The sequence below is a fragment of the Bubalus bubalis genome, chromosome 13, assembly GCF_019923935.1.
Source record: "Bubalus bubalis isolate 160015118507 breed Murrah chromosome 13, NDDB_SH_1, whole genome shotgun sequence".
Lineage (NCBI taxonomy): Eukaryota > Metazoa > Chordata > Mammalia > Artiodactyla > Bovidae > Bubalus > Bubalus bubalis.
This window is the reverse complement of record NC_059169.1, coordinates 9968892-9985374: the sequence shown is the minus strand read 5'-3', so window position 1 is coordinate 9985374 and position 16483 is coordinate 9968892. Positions and strand designations below refer to the sequence as shown.

Here is a 16483-nt window from a genome sequence, read left to right as displayed (position 1 = left end):
ACATTCCACCAGCAGCAGAGGAGGCGTCCCTTTTCTCCACGCCCTCTAGCATTTACTGTTTGTATACTTTTTGATGATGGCCATACTGACTGGTGTGAGCTGATAACCTCATTATAGTTTTAACTCACATTTCTCTAATAAATAGTGATGTTGATCATCTTTTCATGTGCTTTTCAGTCACCTGTATGTCATCTTTGGAGAAGTGTATGTCTTCTGCCTATTTTTGTTTTTTGATATTGGTGTATTTCGGAGACTAATCCCTTGTTGATTTCTTCATTTGCAAATGTTTTCTCCCATGCTGTGGGTTGTCTTTTCACTTTGCTTCATTGTGGGTTTTAATTTGCATTTCTGTAATGATTAGTGATTTTAAACATCTTTTCATGTTGGCCATATATCTTCTTTGGAGAAATGTTTATTCAAGTCCTTTGCCTGGTTTTTCATCAGATTGTTTTTCATTGTTGAGACACAGGAGTCGTCTGGAGCTTCTGAATATTAGCCTTTTATTAGACATATGATATGCAAACATCTCCCGTTCCACAGGCGGCCTTTCTACTCTGTCCATTGTGGATTTTGCTGCACGTAGTTTACATTTTGATGTCACCCAACTTCTGCTTTTATTGCCTGTAGTTCTGGTGTCATAGCCAAGAAACCCCTGCCAAGCCCAGTGTCATAAAGCTCCTGTTCTGTATCTTCTCCTGAGTTTTATAGTTTTAGTTGTTATGTTGAAGACTGAGCTATTTTGAGTTAATCTTTGTGTATCATGTAGATAAAGTAGGGGTTCAGCTTCATTCTTTTGCATATAGATACCCAGTTTTCCAACAGTTGTAAAAAACTGTCTTTCTTCCCATTGGTCTTTCCACCTTTGTCAAAAAATCATTTGACCATACATCTAAGGATTTATTTTTAGGTTCTCTATTGTGTTCAGTAGGGCTTCCCTGATAGCTCAGTTGGTAAAGAATCCACCTGTAATGCAGGAGACCCCTGTTCGATAACTGGGTTGGGAAGATCCATCCAAGAAGGGATAGGCTACCCACTGCAGTATTCTGGCCTGGAGAATTCCATGGACTGTACAGTTCATGGGGTCACAAAGAGTTGGACACGACTGAGCGACTTTCACTTTCACTTTTCACTGTGTTCAACTGAATTTGTCTTAATGTCAGTATTATGCTATTTTGATCACTGTAGCTTTGAAGTATGTTTTGGAATCAGGACATATGAGACCTCCAACTTTGTTTTTTCTTCTAGATTGCTTTGCTCTTTTGCAGTTCCTTGAAATTCCGTATGAATTTCAGGATGGATTTTTCTATTTCTGAAAGAAAAATACTATTTGGAAATTTTGACAAGAACATTAAATCTGTTTAGGTAGTACTGACATCTTAATAATTTAAGTCATAATCCATGAAAATGAGATGTCTTTCCAATTATTTGATTTCCTGTAATAATGTTTTGTAGTTTTCAGTGTACAAGTTTTTCACCTCCTTGGTTACGTTTATTTCTAAGTATTTTATTCTTTTTATGTAATCGTAAGTGTAAAATTTGGGGGGGAGAGTGTTCATTGTTAATATATACAAATACAACTGATTTTTGTGTACTGGTTTTATCCTGCAACTTAATTTCCTTGTGGAAATGTTAGGATTTTCTATATAAGATCATGTGAACAGAGAGAAGTCCACTTCTTCCTTTCTAATTTGGATGTCTATAATTATTTTTTCTTTTATCACTATACTAAAAGTAAGTGGTAAAAGCAAACATCCCTGTCTTGTTCCTGATCTTAGAGGAAACGCTTTTTCACCATTAAGTTCGATGTTAGCTGTGGGCTTATCATATACGGCCTTTATTAGGATGGTGTAATTAATTTCTTTCTATTCCTAATTAAATGCTTTTGCCATGAGGTAGTGTTGAATCTTGCCACATGGTTTTCTGTATCAGTTGAGATAGTGTTTTTTCCCCTTCATTCCGTTAATGTAGTATACATTGGACTACAGTGTATACTGACTGATTTTCATATGTTGGACCATCATTGCGTTCCACAAGTAAATCCCACTTGGTCATGGTATATAATCCTTTTAATGTGTCACTGAATTCTCTGTTAGTATTTTGTTTCAAATTTTTGCATCAATTTTCATCAGAGATATTGGTTTGTGTTTTTCATATAGTGTCTTTTTCTGGCGTTGGTTATCAGGGTAGTGCTAACCTCACTAAATGAGTTTGGAAGTGTTCCCTCCTCTTAAATTTTTGGGAAGAGTTTGAGGAGAACTGGTGCTGATTCTCTTTGCATGTTTGGCAGAATTCAACAGTGAAGCCTCTGGTTCGTATTTTCATTGTGGAGGGATTCTTGATTACGAAGTTGATCTCCTTGCTAGTAATAGGTCGATTCAGATTTTCTGTTTCATTACGATTCCAGTCTTAGGTGCATGTTTCTAGGAATTTATCCATTTAGGTTACCAGTTTGTTGCCATACAATTGTTCATAAGTATTCTCTCACAATCCTTTTCATTTCTGTAAAATGGGTTGTAATGTTCTCGCTTTCATTCTGATTTATATCGTCTCTTTTTTTCTTAATCTAGCTAAACGATTGTCAGTTTTTTGCTCTTTTAAGAAAACCAGCTCTTGGTTTCATTGATTTTTCTCTATTCATGTCTGTTCTAACCTTTACTATTTCCTTTCTCTGCTAGCTTTGGGTTTAGTTTTTCTCTTTCGAGTTCCTTGTTGCCCTGTGCTCTGGTCTTTGTCCATCATGTTCAGCTGATTGCCAAGGGCTGCCGTGAGGGTCACGGCCAGCAGAACACGTCAGAGACTATTACCTGGGCAGGTCCTCCCAGCTGCTGCAGGGCTACCTCAGAACACGCCTGCGATCCACCGGTCAGGAGCACACTGGGCCCCTCCTGAGCACCACCCCCTGGGCCAGCGTCGGAGGGGTGGCAGCGCCGCTGCAGAAGGGGACGCTGCCTTCTGTCGGAGGCACGTCCCTGTGTCTCCCACCCCGTTCTCCTCCTGCCACGTAGCTCCTTCCACGGCCCTGGGTTAGGGTCGGAGTCTTGGATAAAGTGTAAGGACTTGGTTCAGTAAATAATACAGGCGGTGAGCCGTTTGGGCTTTTCCAGAGCAGCTGAAGACTGTTCATCTCTAACGTGAAAGAGGCGCTCCCAGGTCGGCCCACTGAGGGGCGCTGTGGCACAGGGGCGGGCCTGAATCAAACTCCCCCTCCGCCACCTAGCACATGTGGGCCTCTGGGCACGCTAAACTTTCTGAGCATCTGTGCCTATTGTTGAAAACTGCATTCATTCCTCTGTCTCCCTAAGAGCCAATCTCTCCTGACTGTGCCAGGCCTTGGGACTCAGCGAAGGTTAATCCCCTCTTCCCTGTGACTGTATTCCCACTTAAGTTCTCCACCCCAACTGCTTCCTATAGCAAGATCTTACACATCTGCTAGCTTATATTCTTATCAAGGAAGCCCCTTACAAATGAAACAGAAAAGAATATTCTACATAATAAATGGGAGAGGGGAATCAAGCATTAGTCATGACCTTAATTTTGCAGAGCCAAGGCAAATACCCAGGAAGGTGACATTACACAGAAATGATCATGGGTAGGCCAGTGTGTTGATTCCAACTCTGTAGAAAATCAGTTCAGTAACTTTCTTCTGCAGAAGAGGCTGGCTTATTTCCATAAAAGAAAACCTGGCAATAAAAAGTTAACCTTCTTTTCTAGGAAATACTGTAGCCTGATAGAATGAACGGATTATAATTCTCTACATTTTATCTACTGAATCACATCCTATATTAAGACTACCACTTATGTAATAAAAAAAATATTGTGCATTTCTGGCTCCCTTCACAAGAAAAACATCATTACCTTTCTGATTGTGTTTTGAACAACACACACAGATCCTTCGGGAAGAGCCTTGTCCCTGTGGGGATTGAGAAAGGATCAGAGTTAAGCACTGAAACAAGCAATTAATTCCCATTAGAGGATTAAGGCACTCATGTTCACTTTGAATCAGAAAAATGAATTGCGAATAAAATCCTGTACAACCAAGAGGTTACTTGTCAAAGTTAATAAATTAGAGCACCGAAGGGCAAAGCAGAGGCACGGAAGTTGAGCGGCCACAGGAGGACTGGTGAGCAACTGGTGGGGTTGTGTTTTCACGGGCCGAGGCCTCGGCCGGGACGCTGCGGCAGTGTGGGGTGGGGGTGGCGCTGTCTTTAATGGATGTTTTCCTGGAGAGAAGCCTGAAGGGGTTGCTACCCTTTTGTGTCACCACCCCCCACGCATAGATTTCCCTCTAGTGTTTTACCGTTAATATAAAGAATCAATGAAAAGGGACACAAAGGAGTTAACATTCAACTTGGTGCATCTTACTTTCGGGTTTTAGAGCGGATTCTAAATGAACTCAAGCAGTGTTTCTGTAGACAACGTTACTGATGTTTAAAGCCTGGGCCGGGAGGCCCTGCTGTGATCAGGACTTAGTCACCCTCCCCTCGGGAATCCTGAAGCCCAAAAGCCAAACCCTTGTCTCAAGTCCAACAGGTCAGGAATAATGTGGACGTCCAGGGGTCAGCCCAGAGGTGGAACAGGCTCAGAGAGAGTCTCAAAAAGTTTCACTTCAGCAAAATTTGGTGAGTTTAACATTGTCAATCTTTAAGAAAACAAAAACACTCATGGAAATGTCCATCTGGTCTGGCACTACTTGAAATGCCTGTCACTTATTCAGCAGTTTTCTTACTGAAACACAGTCCATCTAGAGTTTCCTGTTTCATTGCTGAAGCAGAAATTGAAAATAATTATGAGTCCTTCGCATAATCGTTGGTTTTTTCCCTGCTTAATATTTTTTCTTAGCCACCTGGTGGCAAGAGTGTAAAAAGGCAGGATTTCATTTAAGGGTTTAATCTGGTTTACGAATTAGAACTGTTGTACACACTGGGACCACATTTAGAAACACACACACACGCCAGGTGAACCAAATAGAAAAGGGCTAATATTTAACTCTCCTTAAACTCTGCAAAAGGATGTAAATGGGCACCAGCGCCTAACATGAAAACAACCTCTACAAAAGAGGCGTCTCTACAAAATATTCATGCAGGATTAATATTTTATGACACAGGGCAATGCTAAAGAGTTAGAAACGAGGACACGATCTTACTGTTTTCTCTAAGTGATAAATCCTTAAGCCATGAACAGCACCAACTGCCTGCAGTCAGGGTTAGATTATACCGAGCTAGAAAAGGCAGGAGCAAGGACCGGCTTGGGTCGCACAGTTATGGCGGAGAAGCAGCTCTGCCACGGCCGGCTGGGCGCAGGACCAGCCTGGGGACGGCCACTCGCTGCGGCCTCCCCGGCGGCCGTGTCATCAGCTCTCCTCTGTCGACCTCGTGTGTGACACGCGGCTCCCACCAGGCCCGTGACCCAGGACCTGCTTCAGCCACGCGACGCGACGCCTGGGCCCCGCGCGGCCGCGGGCCTGTCACACGCGTGTGTGACATGTGCTCTCTGGAGGGCTCGTCTCCTCGTACGGGCACCGCCAACCCCCTCTAACATTCCTCGCCCCTGAGAGACGCCCGAGTGTCTGCTCGTTACACGGAAATCCCTCAGAAGTCCCTCGGGCTGTAGGAAACAGGTGGGAAAACAAGCCGCTCGACCTCTGCCCCGGCTCGGGCCACCCCTCCCGGGCCCTGCGGCCGCTTTGATGCCCCTCCTCGCCCGCTTCCCTCAGGTCGGCCCAGGGCTTCCTGCTGCTGCCACCGGAGACCCCGGACACGTGACAGCAAAGCGGCTTCCTGACGGCGCCCGCAACTGCGGGCACGGCAGCAGGCTGGTCCCCACTCGCGGTCGCCCCGCAGGTTCTGAGCCTTCCCGGGTCCCCTCGCCCCTCGGGGCCTCCCAGTGCGGCCTGGCCGCCGTCCTGCTCTGCCCACGCCAGATGTTCCTGAGGAAACTTAATGCCACGCCACTGTAACGGCCACTGTTGCCATCTCTGAAACACGGACCACCGGGGAGACGAGGTGGCCCCTCACCCGGGGAGCGCCCCAGGCCGGAGGAGCTGCCGGGCCAGCCGAGTCCTCGGGGAGGGCAGGGGCTGAGAACCTGCGCCAGGAGGGCTCCCAAGCCTGTCTCGCCTGCAGCCGGACTCCCAGGAAGCCCCTCCTGCCTGCCCTGCGGAGGCTGTGCCAGGTGCCGTCTCGGGGCCTCCCACCCAGACTCGGAACAAGCCCAGCGCCCAGCCCCGGGGGCGCCGGCCAGGCTCCACTTCCGCCCTCAGCCCTCCCGCACACGCCGGCGTTTCCCAGGCACGGGGCACCCACCAGGCAGCCTGCCGGGGACCAGCACGTGCAGTGGCCCCTGTCCTGGAATCGTTAACGATCTGCTCTGAACCTGTGCCGTGTAAGAGAAGCCCGGGGCGGCACTTTGCCGCCTTCTGGCCCGCAGAGCAGCTCCGCGCAGCCCCGGCGGCTCAGGGTGTCCTCGACGCCCCAGGAGCAGAGTCCTGGTGGACCCGCGAGGAGGCTGAGCGAGGCCGAGGCGGGGTCTCACATCCACGCCAGGTCAGCCAGGAGAGGACGCCTGTCCCTTCCGGGCAGAAGCCGCGCTGAACGCAGGAAGGAGGCATAGTGTTCAGGCCAACACCAGCAGGCAAACCCTACCTCCCCCCCACCGCCCCTTCCTTCCACGGGCCCTCCGGAACAGGCCGACCACACACACGAACGCACAGGGAGGGCAGGGCGACCCGCAGAGACCCTGGTCCCCGTCCTCGGTCTCTGCTCCAGCACCGGGGGCTGAAGGCGGACTGTCTGCAGAGCATGCACGTGTTGAAAAGGGAAATCAATGCAGGTGAGAGAGTTCAGAGCAGAGTTTCTAGTTCTGAGAAGAATAAAATATGTATGTATGCACGAATTACAAAATATTGTCATTTCTGTGATTCCACATATGAATTAAATGTTCCTATATTTGCATTTAAACTTAAAACTGAAGTTGTCCAATATAAAGGTAAAGGATAAATTGAAGGCTGAGAATTTAACATAATAGTAAAATAATATACAATAAAATGTAAAATAGCAACTGAAAAAACACGGTCAGTCAAGAGAGACTGAAGAAAGGAAAAGGCTTCCTATTGAAGACCTTTAACAGCACTTTCCTGCCTTCTGAACAGGGGACCCCATGTTTTCATTCTGCACTTTGTTCTGCCTGGAACCATTCTCTCTGAACTGTTTCTCGAAACCACAACACTCCTCAAGGGTAGGGGTCTAGCATTCTCTTCATCTCATGTTTCCCACATCACCTAGCTCGGTTCAGGGTGTGCAGCAGGCACTTAATAAATACTTGCTTCAGTAAAGCAAGAGGTTTCCCTTTCGGTCCAGACTCCCAAAGAGACCCTGCAGCTTTCAGCGTGTTGGGAATCTCTCACGTTCTCTGTCACAAAAACCACAGGCTCAGATGCCGCTCAGGGTGCAGACTTGTGGAAGCCACATCTAGACTGGTGGCTCTGTCACCGCCTCCTTCAGAAGCCAGACACGGAGGCACGGATCAGGGAGATCAAGCGCTCTGGACCCCTGCCCCAGCCTCCCCCGCGGTGAGCGTCCATGCACGACGAAAGGCCACCATCCAGAACCTGAGAAACCAACCTCCAGGGGCAAAACTCAGACCAGTGTGTGTGTCTGGGGGTGTTCTTATCTCTACCAGGGCAGTAGCTCCATGGGTATATACATTTGGCAAAATCATCCATCTTTGCACATAATGTGCAAGCTTGCTTGTGTGTAAATTATACGTCAAAGAAAGCTGATTGAAAAAAAGATTCAGTAGGACTGTGGAAAGAAGGCAATCTGTCGGCCACTCCGCCTGTAATTATTACCAGTTTATGTTTTCATCTGAGTTCAACACACTTCACAATCCCTCAGTTCAGTTCAGTTGCTCAGTTGACAATCCCTAATCCATAGCAAAAACTTCCCTTTGAATTTCCACCAGCATCCGAGTAGCTCTACAATGGCTTTGCAATGGCCTCCCTTAAAATTCAGTTGTTTTCTGGAACCCCACATACAACACAACCAGGCAGACTTCTCTGAGGCTGTCACCTGGGCTCCTAGAAGGAGAGGCAAGAAGTCCGAGGTGTCACCGGGGACACAGGGGCCTCTGCGGGACGGGGCCTGGGGGAAGACTCGGGCCTTGCTGGCTGCCGTGAGCCACCCAGGGCCAGGCCACTGGTGGCCGACCAGAGACTTCCCACTGTGGCCATGCCGGGAGATGCGGCAGATGATTTGCCGCTCAGGATATTGTTCTGCAGGCCTGCTAGAGGAGCAGCTTTTAACTTGCTTGCTGGCAGTTGCTCAAAACATGTTTGTTCTGCCCGCAGCAAGCCCCCCATCAATGGGGAAGGAGTCAGGAATCTGCATTTGTGCCCCCCGACCCTTCATCCCCCTCCCCACCCACCGCCTGCAGGGCCAGCAGGTCTCTGTGAAGGTAGGTAACTCCCACCAGACTGTATGCCCCCAAGCATCTTTTTTTTTTTCCTTCTTAGACACAATTCGGGCAGAAAGCAATGGCGTCCACTACCCATGAGTGGACTATTTAAAAGGTTTTGTCTTTCAGAAACATTTTAAGGCTTAAATGCTTAACTTAAAGTGGTTTCTGACTGTCTGCTTTCTTATGTGAGAAATGGGAGTCTGGAAATGCAACTTAAATTTAAGTTAGAGGAAGCACAAAAGAACAAAGTCAATCCCTTCTAGGTGGACAAAATGTCCCAGAAAGAAGAGAAATAGACCCATTTAAACAACTAGATAACCATTTTAGAAGTCAAGCTTCCCCTAAAGTGAATGAATAAATAATAATAAAACAGTAACAAGTGCAGCTGAGGCCCCAGCTAGGCCCAGGTCCCCTTTATTTAATGCAGTATTTCACAGCTTTGGAGGAACAAGAGGGTCAAAGGTCAAAGCTAAGCCACTGACAATCTCAGAAGGGCCTGCATCACCCAGGCCAAGGGGGCCGGGCAGGTGGCAGGAGATGGGGGAGACACGAGCTCAGCTATCCGGGGCCCCAGGACCCACAGGCAAGCAGCCAGGGGCCAACGCTGTGGGGCAGAATGAATGCCGGGAGAAGACTGGAAGACGACCGCCAACCCGAGGCCCCAGAACAGCACCTCCACTACAAAGGAGCCCTGAGCCCCGTGCAGGAGGCACCAGCCCAGGACCCCACCGCGGGTGGGTACTGCTGGCCACGACAAGTCGGGAACAACCGGACTCCATTTCCAGGGTTCTGGAATCCGGACTCACTGCTTCCGGTGGCAGTAACAGAAGCACCTTCAGAATTACTTTTTGCTAAGAATATGACTAAAAACCAGTTTAAGTTCTCTAGAAGGATGCTGGCTACCTGGAGGCGGTCAGGAAGGCAAGAGGAATGCAAACCTAGGAAAGCTCATGCCTCCCTCAGGACACACGAAGGAGAATCACCCCCAGCACACAGTGCACACACACGTGCACACACGCGTGCACACACACAATTCCAGCTTTAAAGGTGTTTTTTTTTTTTAAAGAAGCCTTTAAAAAATGAAAATACAACTCAAAATTAAGCCTGATGGGTTTGTTGATTAGTTAAGTGTCCCCAGAGCATTCAAGGAGAATGAAATGGCACCCCACTCCAGTAATCTTGCCTGAGAAATCCCATGGGCAGAGGAGCCTGCTGGGCTACATACAGTCCATGGGGTCGCAGAGTCGGACGTGACTGAGCAAAGCATGCCAACCCTTTCAGTGCTTTTCCAGCCCAAGTAAAATTCAATTAAAACTGAATTACAAGCAAGAAGGGATTAGGGGAGGAAATTAAGGGCATATTACTGAACATGCGTTGAAACACTTCACATAAGGTGGATCCATTTATTTATATTCCTGTGAGTCTGAACACGCATCTGATCACTGCTCACCAATGGCAGTCAGAATATCTGGAGTCCAAAATTCCCAGAAAAATGTATTTTGTTGAAGTGACTGGGCTTTGAAGGGGCTGGATCCACTGAGCCAAGTTAATCCACGCCTCTTAGACACTCTGTCCCCAGCCAAACAAGCAAAGGCAAAGCCCACTGGGAAAGCTACGTGACCGCTGGCACCCACGGGAGGCTGACGGCAGCCTTCACACATCTTGGCCTCTGGCGTTTGGGGGTGGATATCAGAACCCTAAATGTTACTAAAAAGCATGATCTGCTCTACACTTGGCTTTTCAAAAGCACTTAAAAAAACAACAGGCAGGCCACTCCTGGGAGACCAAAATCCAGTTAAAATGTAAAAATGCCCTGTGGTCAGCAGCGAAGAAACGCTGCCACGTTCAGGTTAGCCACTTTTTCAGACTTGTTTAAAAAATACCAGAACTGCTTTTCATCATGGGCCTTTTTCTCTTTTAAAATTAAGTTTACAGGGTTCTTTCAATCATAATAAAGAGAAAGACTTAGGGAAGCTCCACTGGGCTTATCCAGCCATTTTCCTAATTGAACAGCCCGATCATTTCAGTGAGGTGGTTAACAATTTTTTCTTTTGATTTATAGGAACTTTGTCTCCTTCCTCTCCCAAAACAACTTTCTTCTATAAAAATGAACAAAGCAATGTCAGCCAAGGACAAGAAAATCAGGTCTCTCTCCTCTCCCCGCCCTGTTGTGGGAGCAGCCTGTGGTCAGGGGGATGAGCTGTGTCTTCCTCCCCTCCTGGTATCTGAGGGGAAGATTATTGGAGGTTTCCCTGGTCTCTCAGGAGTCCCTCCCCAGAGATGAAAAGATGGGGACACCATGCATCCTGAAGGAGAACTACCTGAAGAGCAGAGTCTTCAAGGGGCAACAGGCAGGCACAGGTTGAGGGTGGTCAGGGGAGAGGGTGGTCTGAGCAGAGGGAACGGCCGGGCACCCTTGGGGGCTGGGAGCCCTGGAGAAGGCACTAAGGAAGGCGGATTTCGCCTCCGTGTGATGGGGTACTGAAGGGTATTAGGTAAGCCTGGGAAGAGACAGGTTAAGTCGTGTGTTTTAAGAAATTGTCTAGTGCAACCACAGTGGAAGACCATTTGGCAGCATCTATAAAAGCTAAGCCTCTGCAGACACAACAGCCCAGCAACTCCACTCCAGGCATACGTGACACAGAAATTTGGGCACAGGTTCACCAGAAAGACTCGGATGAGAATATTCTGACCAGTGTCATTTAGAATGGCCCCAAGGCGAAGGCACCCCACTCCAGTACTCTTGCCTGGAAAATCCCATGGATGGAGGAGCCTGGTGGGCTGCAGTCCATGGGGTTGCTAAGAGTCGGACACGACTGAGCGACTTCACTTTGACTTTTTATTTTCATACATTGGAGAAGGAAATGGCAACCCACTCCAGCGTTCTTGCCTGGAGAATCCCAGGGATGGGGGAGCCTGGTGGGTTGCCATCTATGGGGTCGCACAGAGTCGGACATGACTGAAGCGACTTAACAGCAAACAGATACTACTGAAATGTCCCTCAACAGTAAAATGGGCTAATGAACAGTGGTAGGCAAGCTGAGGAACGAACACTCTACAGTGATGAAAATGGACAAGCCTGTTCTGCGTAGCAACACGTGTTAACCTTAAAGCAATGCTGAGTGAGAGTCAGACCGAAACAGCACAGGCAGTGAATACGGGCTTCCCTGGTGGCTCTGGGTAAAGACTCACGTGCTGATGCAAGGGGACTCGGGTTCCATCCCTGGGTTGGGAAGATCCCCTGGAGAAGGGAACGCCAACCCACTCCAGTAATTCTCGCCTGGAGAATTCCATGGACAGAGGAGCCTGGTGGGCTACAGTCCATGGGGTCTCAAGAGAAATGACTTAGAAACTAAAACAACAACATCTATGTGATTATATTTAGTTTTTCAATTAATTTTTTGGCTGCAGTAATTTCCCGACCAGGGATTGAACCCATGGCCCACACCAGTGAAAGTAGCGAATCCTAGCCACCAGACCACCAGGGAACACCTGTGCTTATAGTTACATGGCGGTAAATCACAGCCTGACCAACCTCTCTGCTGGATGTCAGGACAGAAGGACACCTGATCTAGGGTGTGTTCCTATTATGGACTCCATCAAGCTTGTGATCTCTACACTTCTCTGTGTGTTATGCTTTCATAAAACGTAACATTTAAAGAAAATATACACTATCAGAGTAGAAGACAGATTTGCTGGACAAGGCTTAAAACACACGGAAAACTCCATGAACAAGACAGATAGGTAAGTGGAGGTCAGAAGTCAGAGGGGTTTCCCAGGTGGTGCAGTGGTAAAGACTCCGCCTGCCAATGCGGGAGATGCAAGATTTGATCCCTTGGTCGGCAAGATTCCCCTGGAGGAGGGCATGGCAACCCACTCCAGTATTCTTGCCTGGAGAATCTCATGGACAGAGGAGCCTGCAGGCTATATAGTCCATGAAGTCACACAGAGTTGGACATGACTAAGCAACTGAGCACGCAGACGTGGGGGAGACCCAGGCAGCAGAGAAGTGGCCTGGTTTGAGCTGGATGGAGAAGCGGATGTTGCCCTGGCTGTAAAGTGGGAGGTGCCCCACTCAACACGGCCCCATGGCATGAGAGCTGAGGAAGGGTCCCCGGGAGGACAGAGGCCCCAAGACGTTTCACAGTGACTCAGACTGAAGAAGCTCTTATCATGGAAGAATGAAGTCAACTGAAGCCAACTGGAAGCAAACAGTCAAACCCAGAATGTAGAACATTCTATGGGAGGAAATTTTATTAAAATGATTCATGCTGGATTAAGAGATCTAAGGCACATAACAGCCCCAGGTAAGGTGCAGGCCTTGTTTGGATTCTGATTTGAACCAAGCAACTATAAAATGGCATTTCTGAGACAATCAGGAAAATCCTATAGGCATATATATAAGTAAAAGATGACACCAAGGAATCACAGTTAATAGTTTTAGGAATAGCTAATGGCATATGGTTCTATTAAAAAAATGCTTACTTTTTAAGAGATGCATACTGAACTATCTAGAAGTTGTAAAATAGAACTTTAAAATACTTCAAGTAAAAAAAAAGGATTAATGAACTGTGGCAAAATGTTGATCATTATTGATTGGGTAATAGATATGTGAGAATCATTGTACTAGTCACTCTACCTCTATGCTCTCCAACCAAAAAAGAAAGAAAATTTGAATTATCAGTATAAGAAATCAGAGATGGGACATCTATCTATCTATATATTACAAACATTAAAGGGTAATAAATGTATATAGTGAACAACTTTATACCAGTAAATTTTAAACTTAAAGTAGAAAAATTCCTTTAAAGACACAGTCAAATGTCACTAAAGGAAAATAAGCTGAATAACTATATCTATGAACTTTTACTTGGAGAGGTACATGGCTTCATTGGTAAATTCTACCAAACATTTAAGTATAAAAATGTGAAATTAAATAAACTTTTCCAGAAAATAGAAGAGAAAGGAACCTTTCACAACTTCTTTTATGAGGTCAATATTACCCTGACAACAAAACCAAATAAAGACATTCATGGCAAAGAAGACTACTGGCCAATCTTTTATGAACATAAACAAAAAAAAGGTCCTGAATAAAATTAGCAAATCAAATCCAGCAATATGTAAAAAGGATGATACATCATTACCAAGGACTGTTTCATCTGAGGAATGTAAATTAAGCTTAATATTTGAAAACCAATCAATGAATCACCATATCAACAGATTTAAACAGAAAAACCTCACAATGATCTCAACACATGCAGGAAAAATTATTTGACAAAATTCAACAATTCATGATAAAAATTATCAGAAAACAAAGAATAAAAGAGAACTTTCTCAATCTGATAAACAGCAATCCTACAGCTAACACCCCTTTTAATAAATAATCAAATACTTCTCTGTGGTAAAGAATCTGCCTGCAATGTGAGAGACCTTGGCTCGATCCCTGAGTTGGCAAGATCTCCTGGAGAAGGGAAAGGCTACCCACTCCAGAATTCTGGCCTGGAGTATTCCATGGACTGTATAGTCCATGGGGTCACAAACAGTTGGACATGACTGAGCGACTTTCACTTTTTCAGACTGGAAACAAGGCAGTGATTCCATTCTTCCCACTTCTATTCAACACAGGATATGGAGCCTAGCCAGAGTAAGAAGGGCTTCCCAGGTGGTGCCAGTGGTAAAGAATTCGCCTGCCACTGCAGGAGAAGTAGACATGGCCTTGATCCCTGGGTCGGGAAGATCCCCTGGAGCAGGGCATGGCAGCCCACTCCAGTATTCTTGCCTGGAGGATTCCATGGGCAGAGGAGCCTGGCGGGCTTCAGTTCATTGGATTGCAAAGAGTTGGACACAACTGAAGTGACTTAACACACATGCAGAGTAATGAAGAAAAGGCATACACTGGAGGAAAAGAAGCTATCTTTGTTCACAGCTAACATGATTGTATTAAAAATCCTAAAGAACTGACAAAAGCTACTGGAACCAATAAGTGAATTTAACAGAGTCTTAGCATACAAGGGCAATACACAAAAATTAACTGTATTTTTGTATACTAGCAGAGAACTAGTGTATTTTAAAATATAAAATATACTAAAAACGGGAACTTTAGAAATCTAGTATCCTTTACAATAGCACCAAAAAATATGAACAACATATGGACATTAACAAAATATGACCTGTAAATAAAAATTTTATACAGTATTGAGAGAAATTAAATATATAAATGGAGAGATAGACCATGTTCTCACAGATCAGAACTCAATAGTGTAAAAATGATAATCCTTCCCAAACTGAATTATAGATTCAACATAATCTTAATGAAAATCACAATAGGTTCTGGGTTTTTTTTTTTTTAAGAAATTGATGAGCTGATTTTAAAATATAAATAGAAGTTCAAATTAGAGAATAGAATAGCAAAAACAATATGGAAGAAGCCAAACAAAGCTTGCACTTCTGTATCTACTACAGAGCCACGCACAGACGACTGCAGAATTAGACCACACGTCAAGATCAAGAGAGTGCTGTGTCACAGACGTCCCTCAATTTTGTTCCCCTCCAACAACAAAAGTCAGCCTCCTTCCACCAACAAAAGTGCCTCTGGGGAACCGGGGGGCCCAGCACCATTCGCCCAGGGACTCAGGAGGAGTCTGGCCCACCTGTGCAATGGGTAATGGGGGCTGTGGAACCAGCAGGGACCCGTGAGAGGCTCCACCCTTCTCAGCCGCCAGCTGGGAGCACCTCAGAAGACTCACACGAGCGGTCACCTACAGACGAGAGCGCCTGGTGAATCCAGCTTTCCAGAGAGGTTCCAGTGCCCCCCAGAGCAGAAAACCACATGCCTGGACACACCGGTGCTGTGTGGACAGCCTGCCTGGACTCCAGGAGGGGCAGGCTGACCATGCCAGCATCACCACCACCCCCAGGTTGGAGTACCCAGGGCGAAACAAGGCCTTCTCCCTCGGGGGAAAGGGAGAGCGCCCAGCTTGCCCAGCTGCGGGACCGTCAGAGAGACACTTCTCTCCTGCAGCACCCAGGGTATCAAATCAGGCCCTCCAGGACTGGAGGCAGAGACAGATGGGAACAAGAGCAGATTAGATTCTCGGAGGTCCTTAATTTCTGTCTGCATTGTGGACTCCATCAGGAAGCCCGTCTACAAGCTTCTGGGGAAGCCTCACCCAAGGAGCCCCCACCTGGCCTGTGGGCACCCCCAGCACCCTGCCTGCCTTGCCCACACCTCCTCGACTCTCAGAACAGCTCCCTTTACGTGCTCCTGAGAGCGAGATGTGGTGAAAGGCTAGGGGACACGCACTGAAAGCAGACCAGGGAGAAAGCACAAACTGGAGCTGCAGCACCGATTTCCTGAAAAGGAGAGGCTGTCAACAGCTAGCCTGGTGCTTTGGGAGATCAGAAGACGCACAAGCCTAAGAATCCTGCCACAAAGCAAGTGGGAGGTGTGGAGCTGGTGTGTTCATACGAGCTGTGAGAGAGCTTCGGAATCTATCAAGGCACTTAGCAAAGAGGGGAGGAGGTGACTGCTACCTCAAATGTGAAAGCGGCAGCACGGAACGCCAAGAAACGTGAGCAATCAAGGACACGTGGCACCACCAGGGCAGCAATACTTTCCCAGTATCCAAACCCAAGTACACGGAGCTCTCCAATGTATTAATAGAGAGTTACAAATAACTGTTCTAAGCAAACCTGAGCTACAAGAAAACCCAGAAAGGCAAGTCAATGCAATCACAAAAACAATATATGAACAAAATGAGAAAATCAGCAAAGAGAGAGAAATTATTAAAAAAGAACCAGAAAGAGGTTCTGGAGCTGAAGGACTCAGAGAAGGAAATGCAAAGTGCACGGAGAGCACCACCAGCAGAACAGACCACACTGAAGAAGGGTCTGCGAGTTAGAGGAAAGGACTCCGAAAGACCCAGACACAGAAGGATAAAGAGGAAAGCGTGCAAGAGAGCGAAGAGAGCCTAGGGGAATTAGGGAACCCAGCAAAAGAACTGATATGTGAATTAGTGGAGTTCCAGAA

At 46.7% G+C, this 16483-nt stretch overlaps 1 protein-coding gene across 16 annotated transcripts in view; it reads right to left on the bottom strand.

Annotated features, from left to right (window-relative positions):
* Positions 1 to 16483, bottom strand: part of GGACT (gamma-glutamylamine cyclotransferase) — a 48278-nt gene that overhangs the window by 7237 nt on the left and 24558 nt on the right. For all 16 annotated transcript variants that reach the window (XM_025262612.3, XM_025262623.3, XM_025262615.3 and 13 more), the window contains one exon: positions 3856 to 3910. Coding sequence is in view for 4 of the 16 variants with exons in the window: in XM_025262621.3 (XP_025118406.2) it covers positions 3856 to 3910 (55 nt within the window). In the remaining 12 variants the exon portion in view is untranslated. The remainder of the gene's footprint in view (positions 1 to 3855; positions 3911 to 16483) is intronic.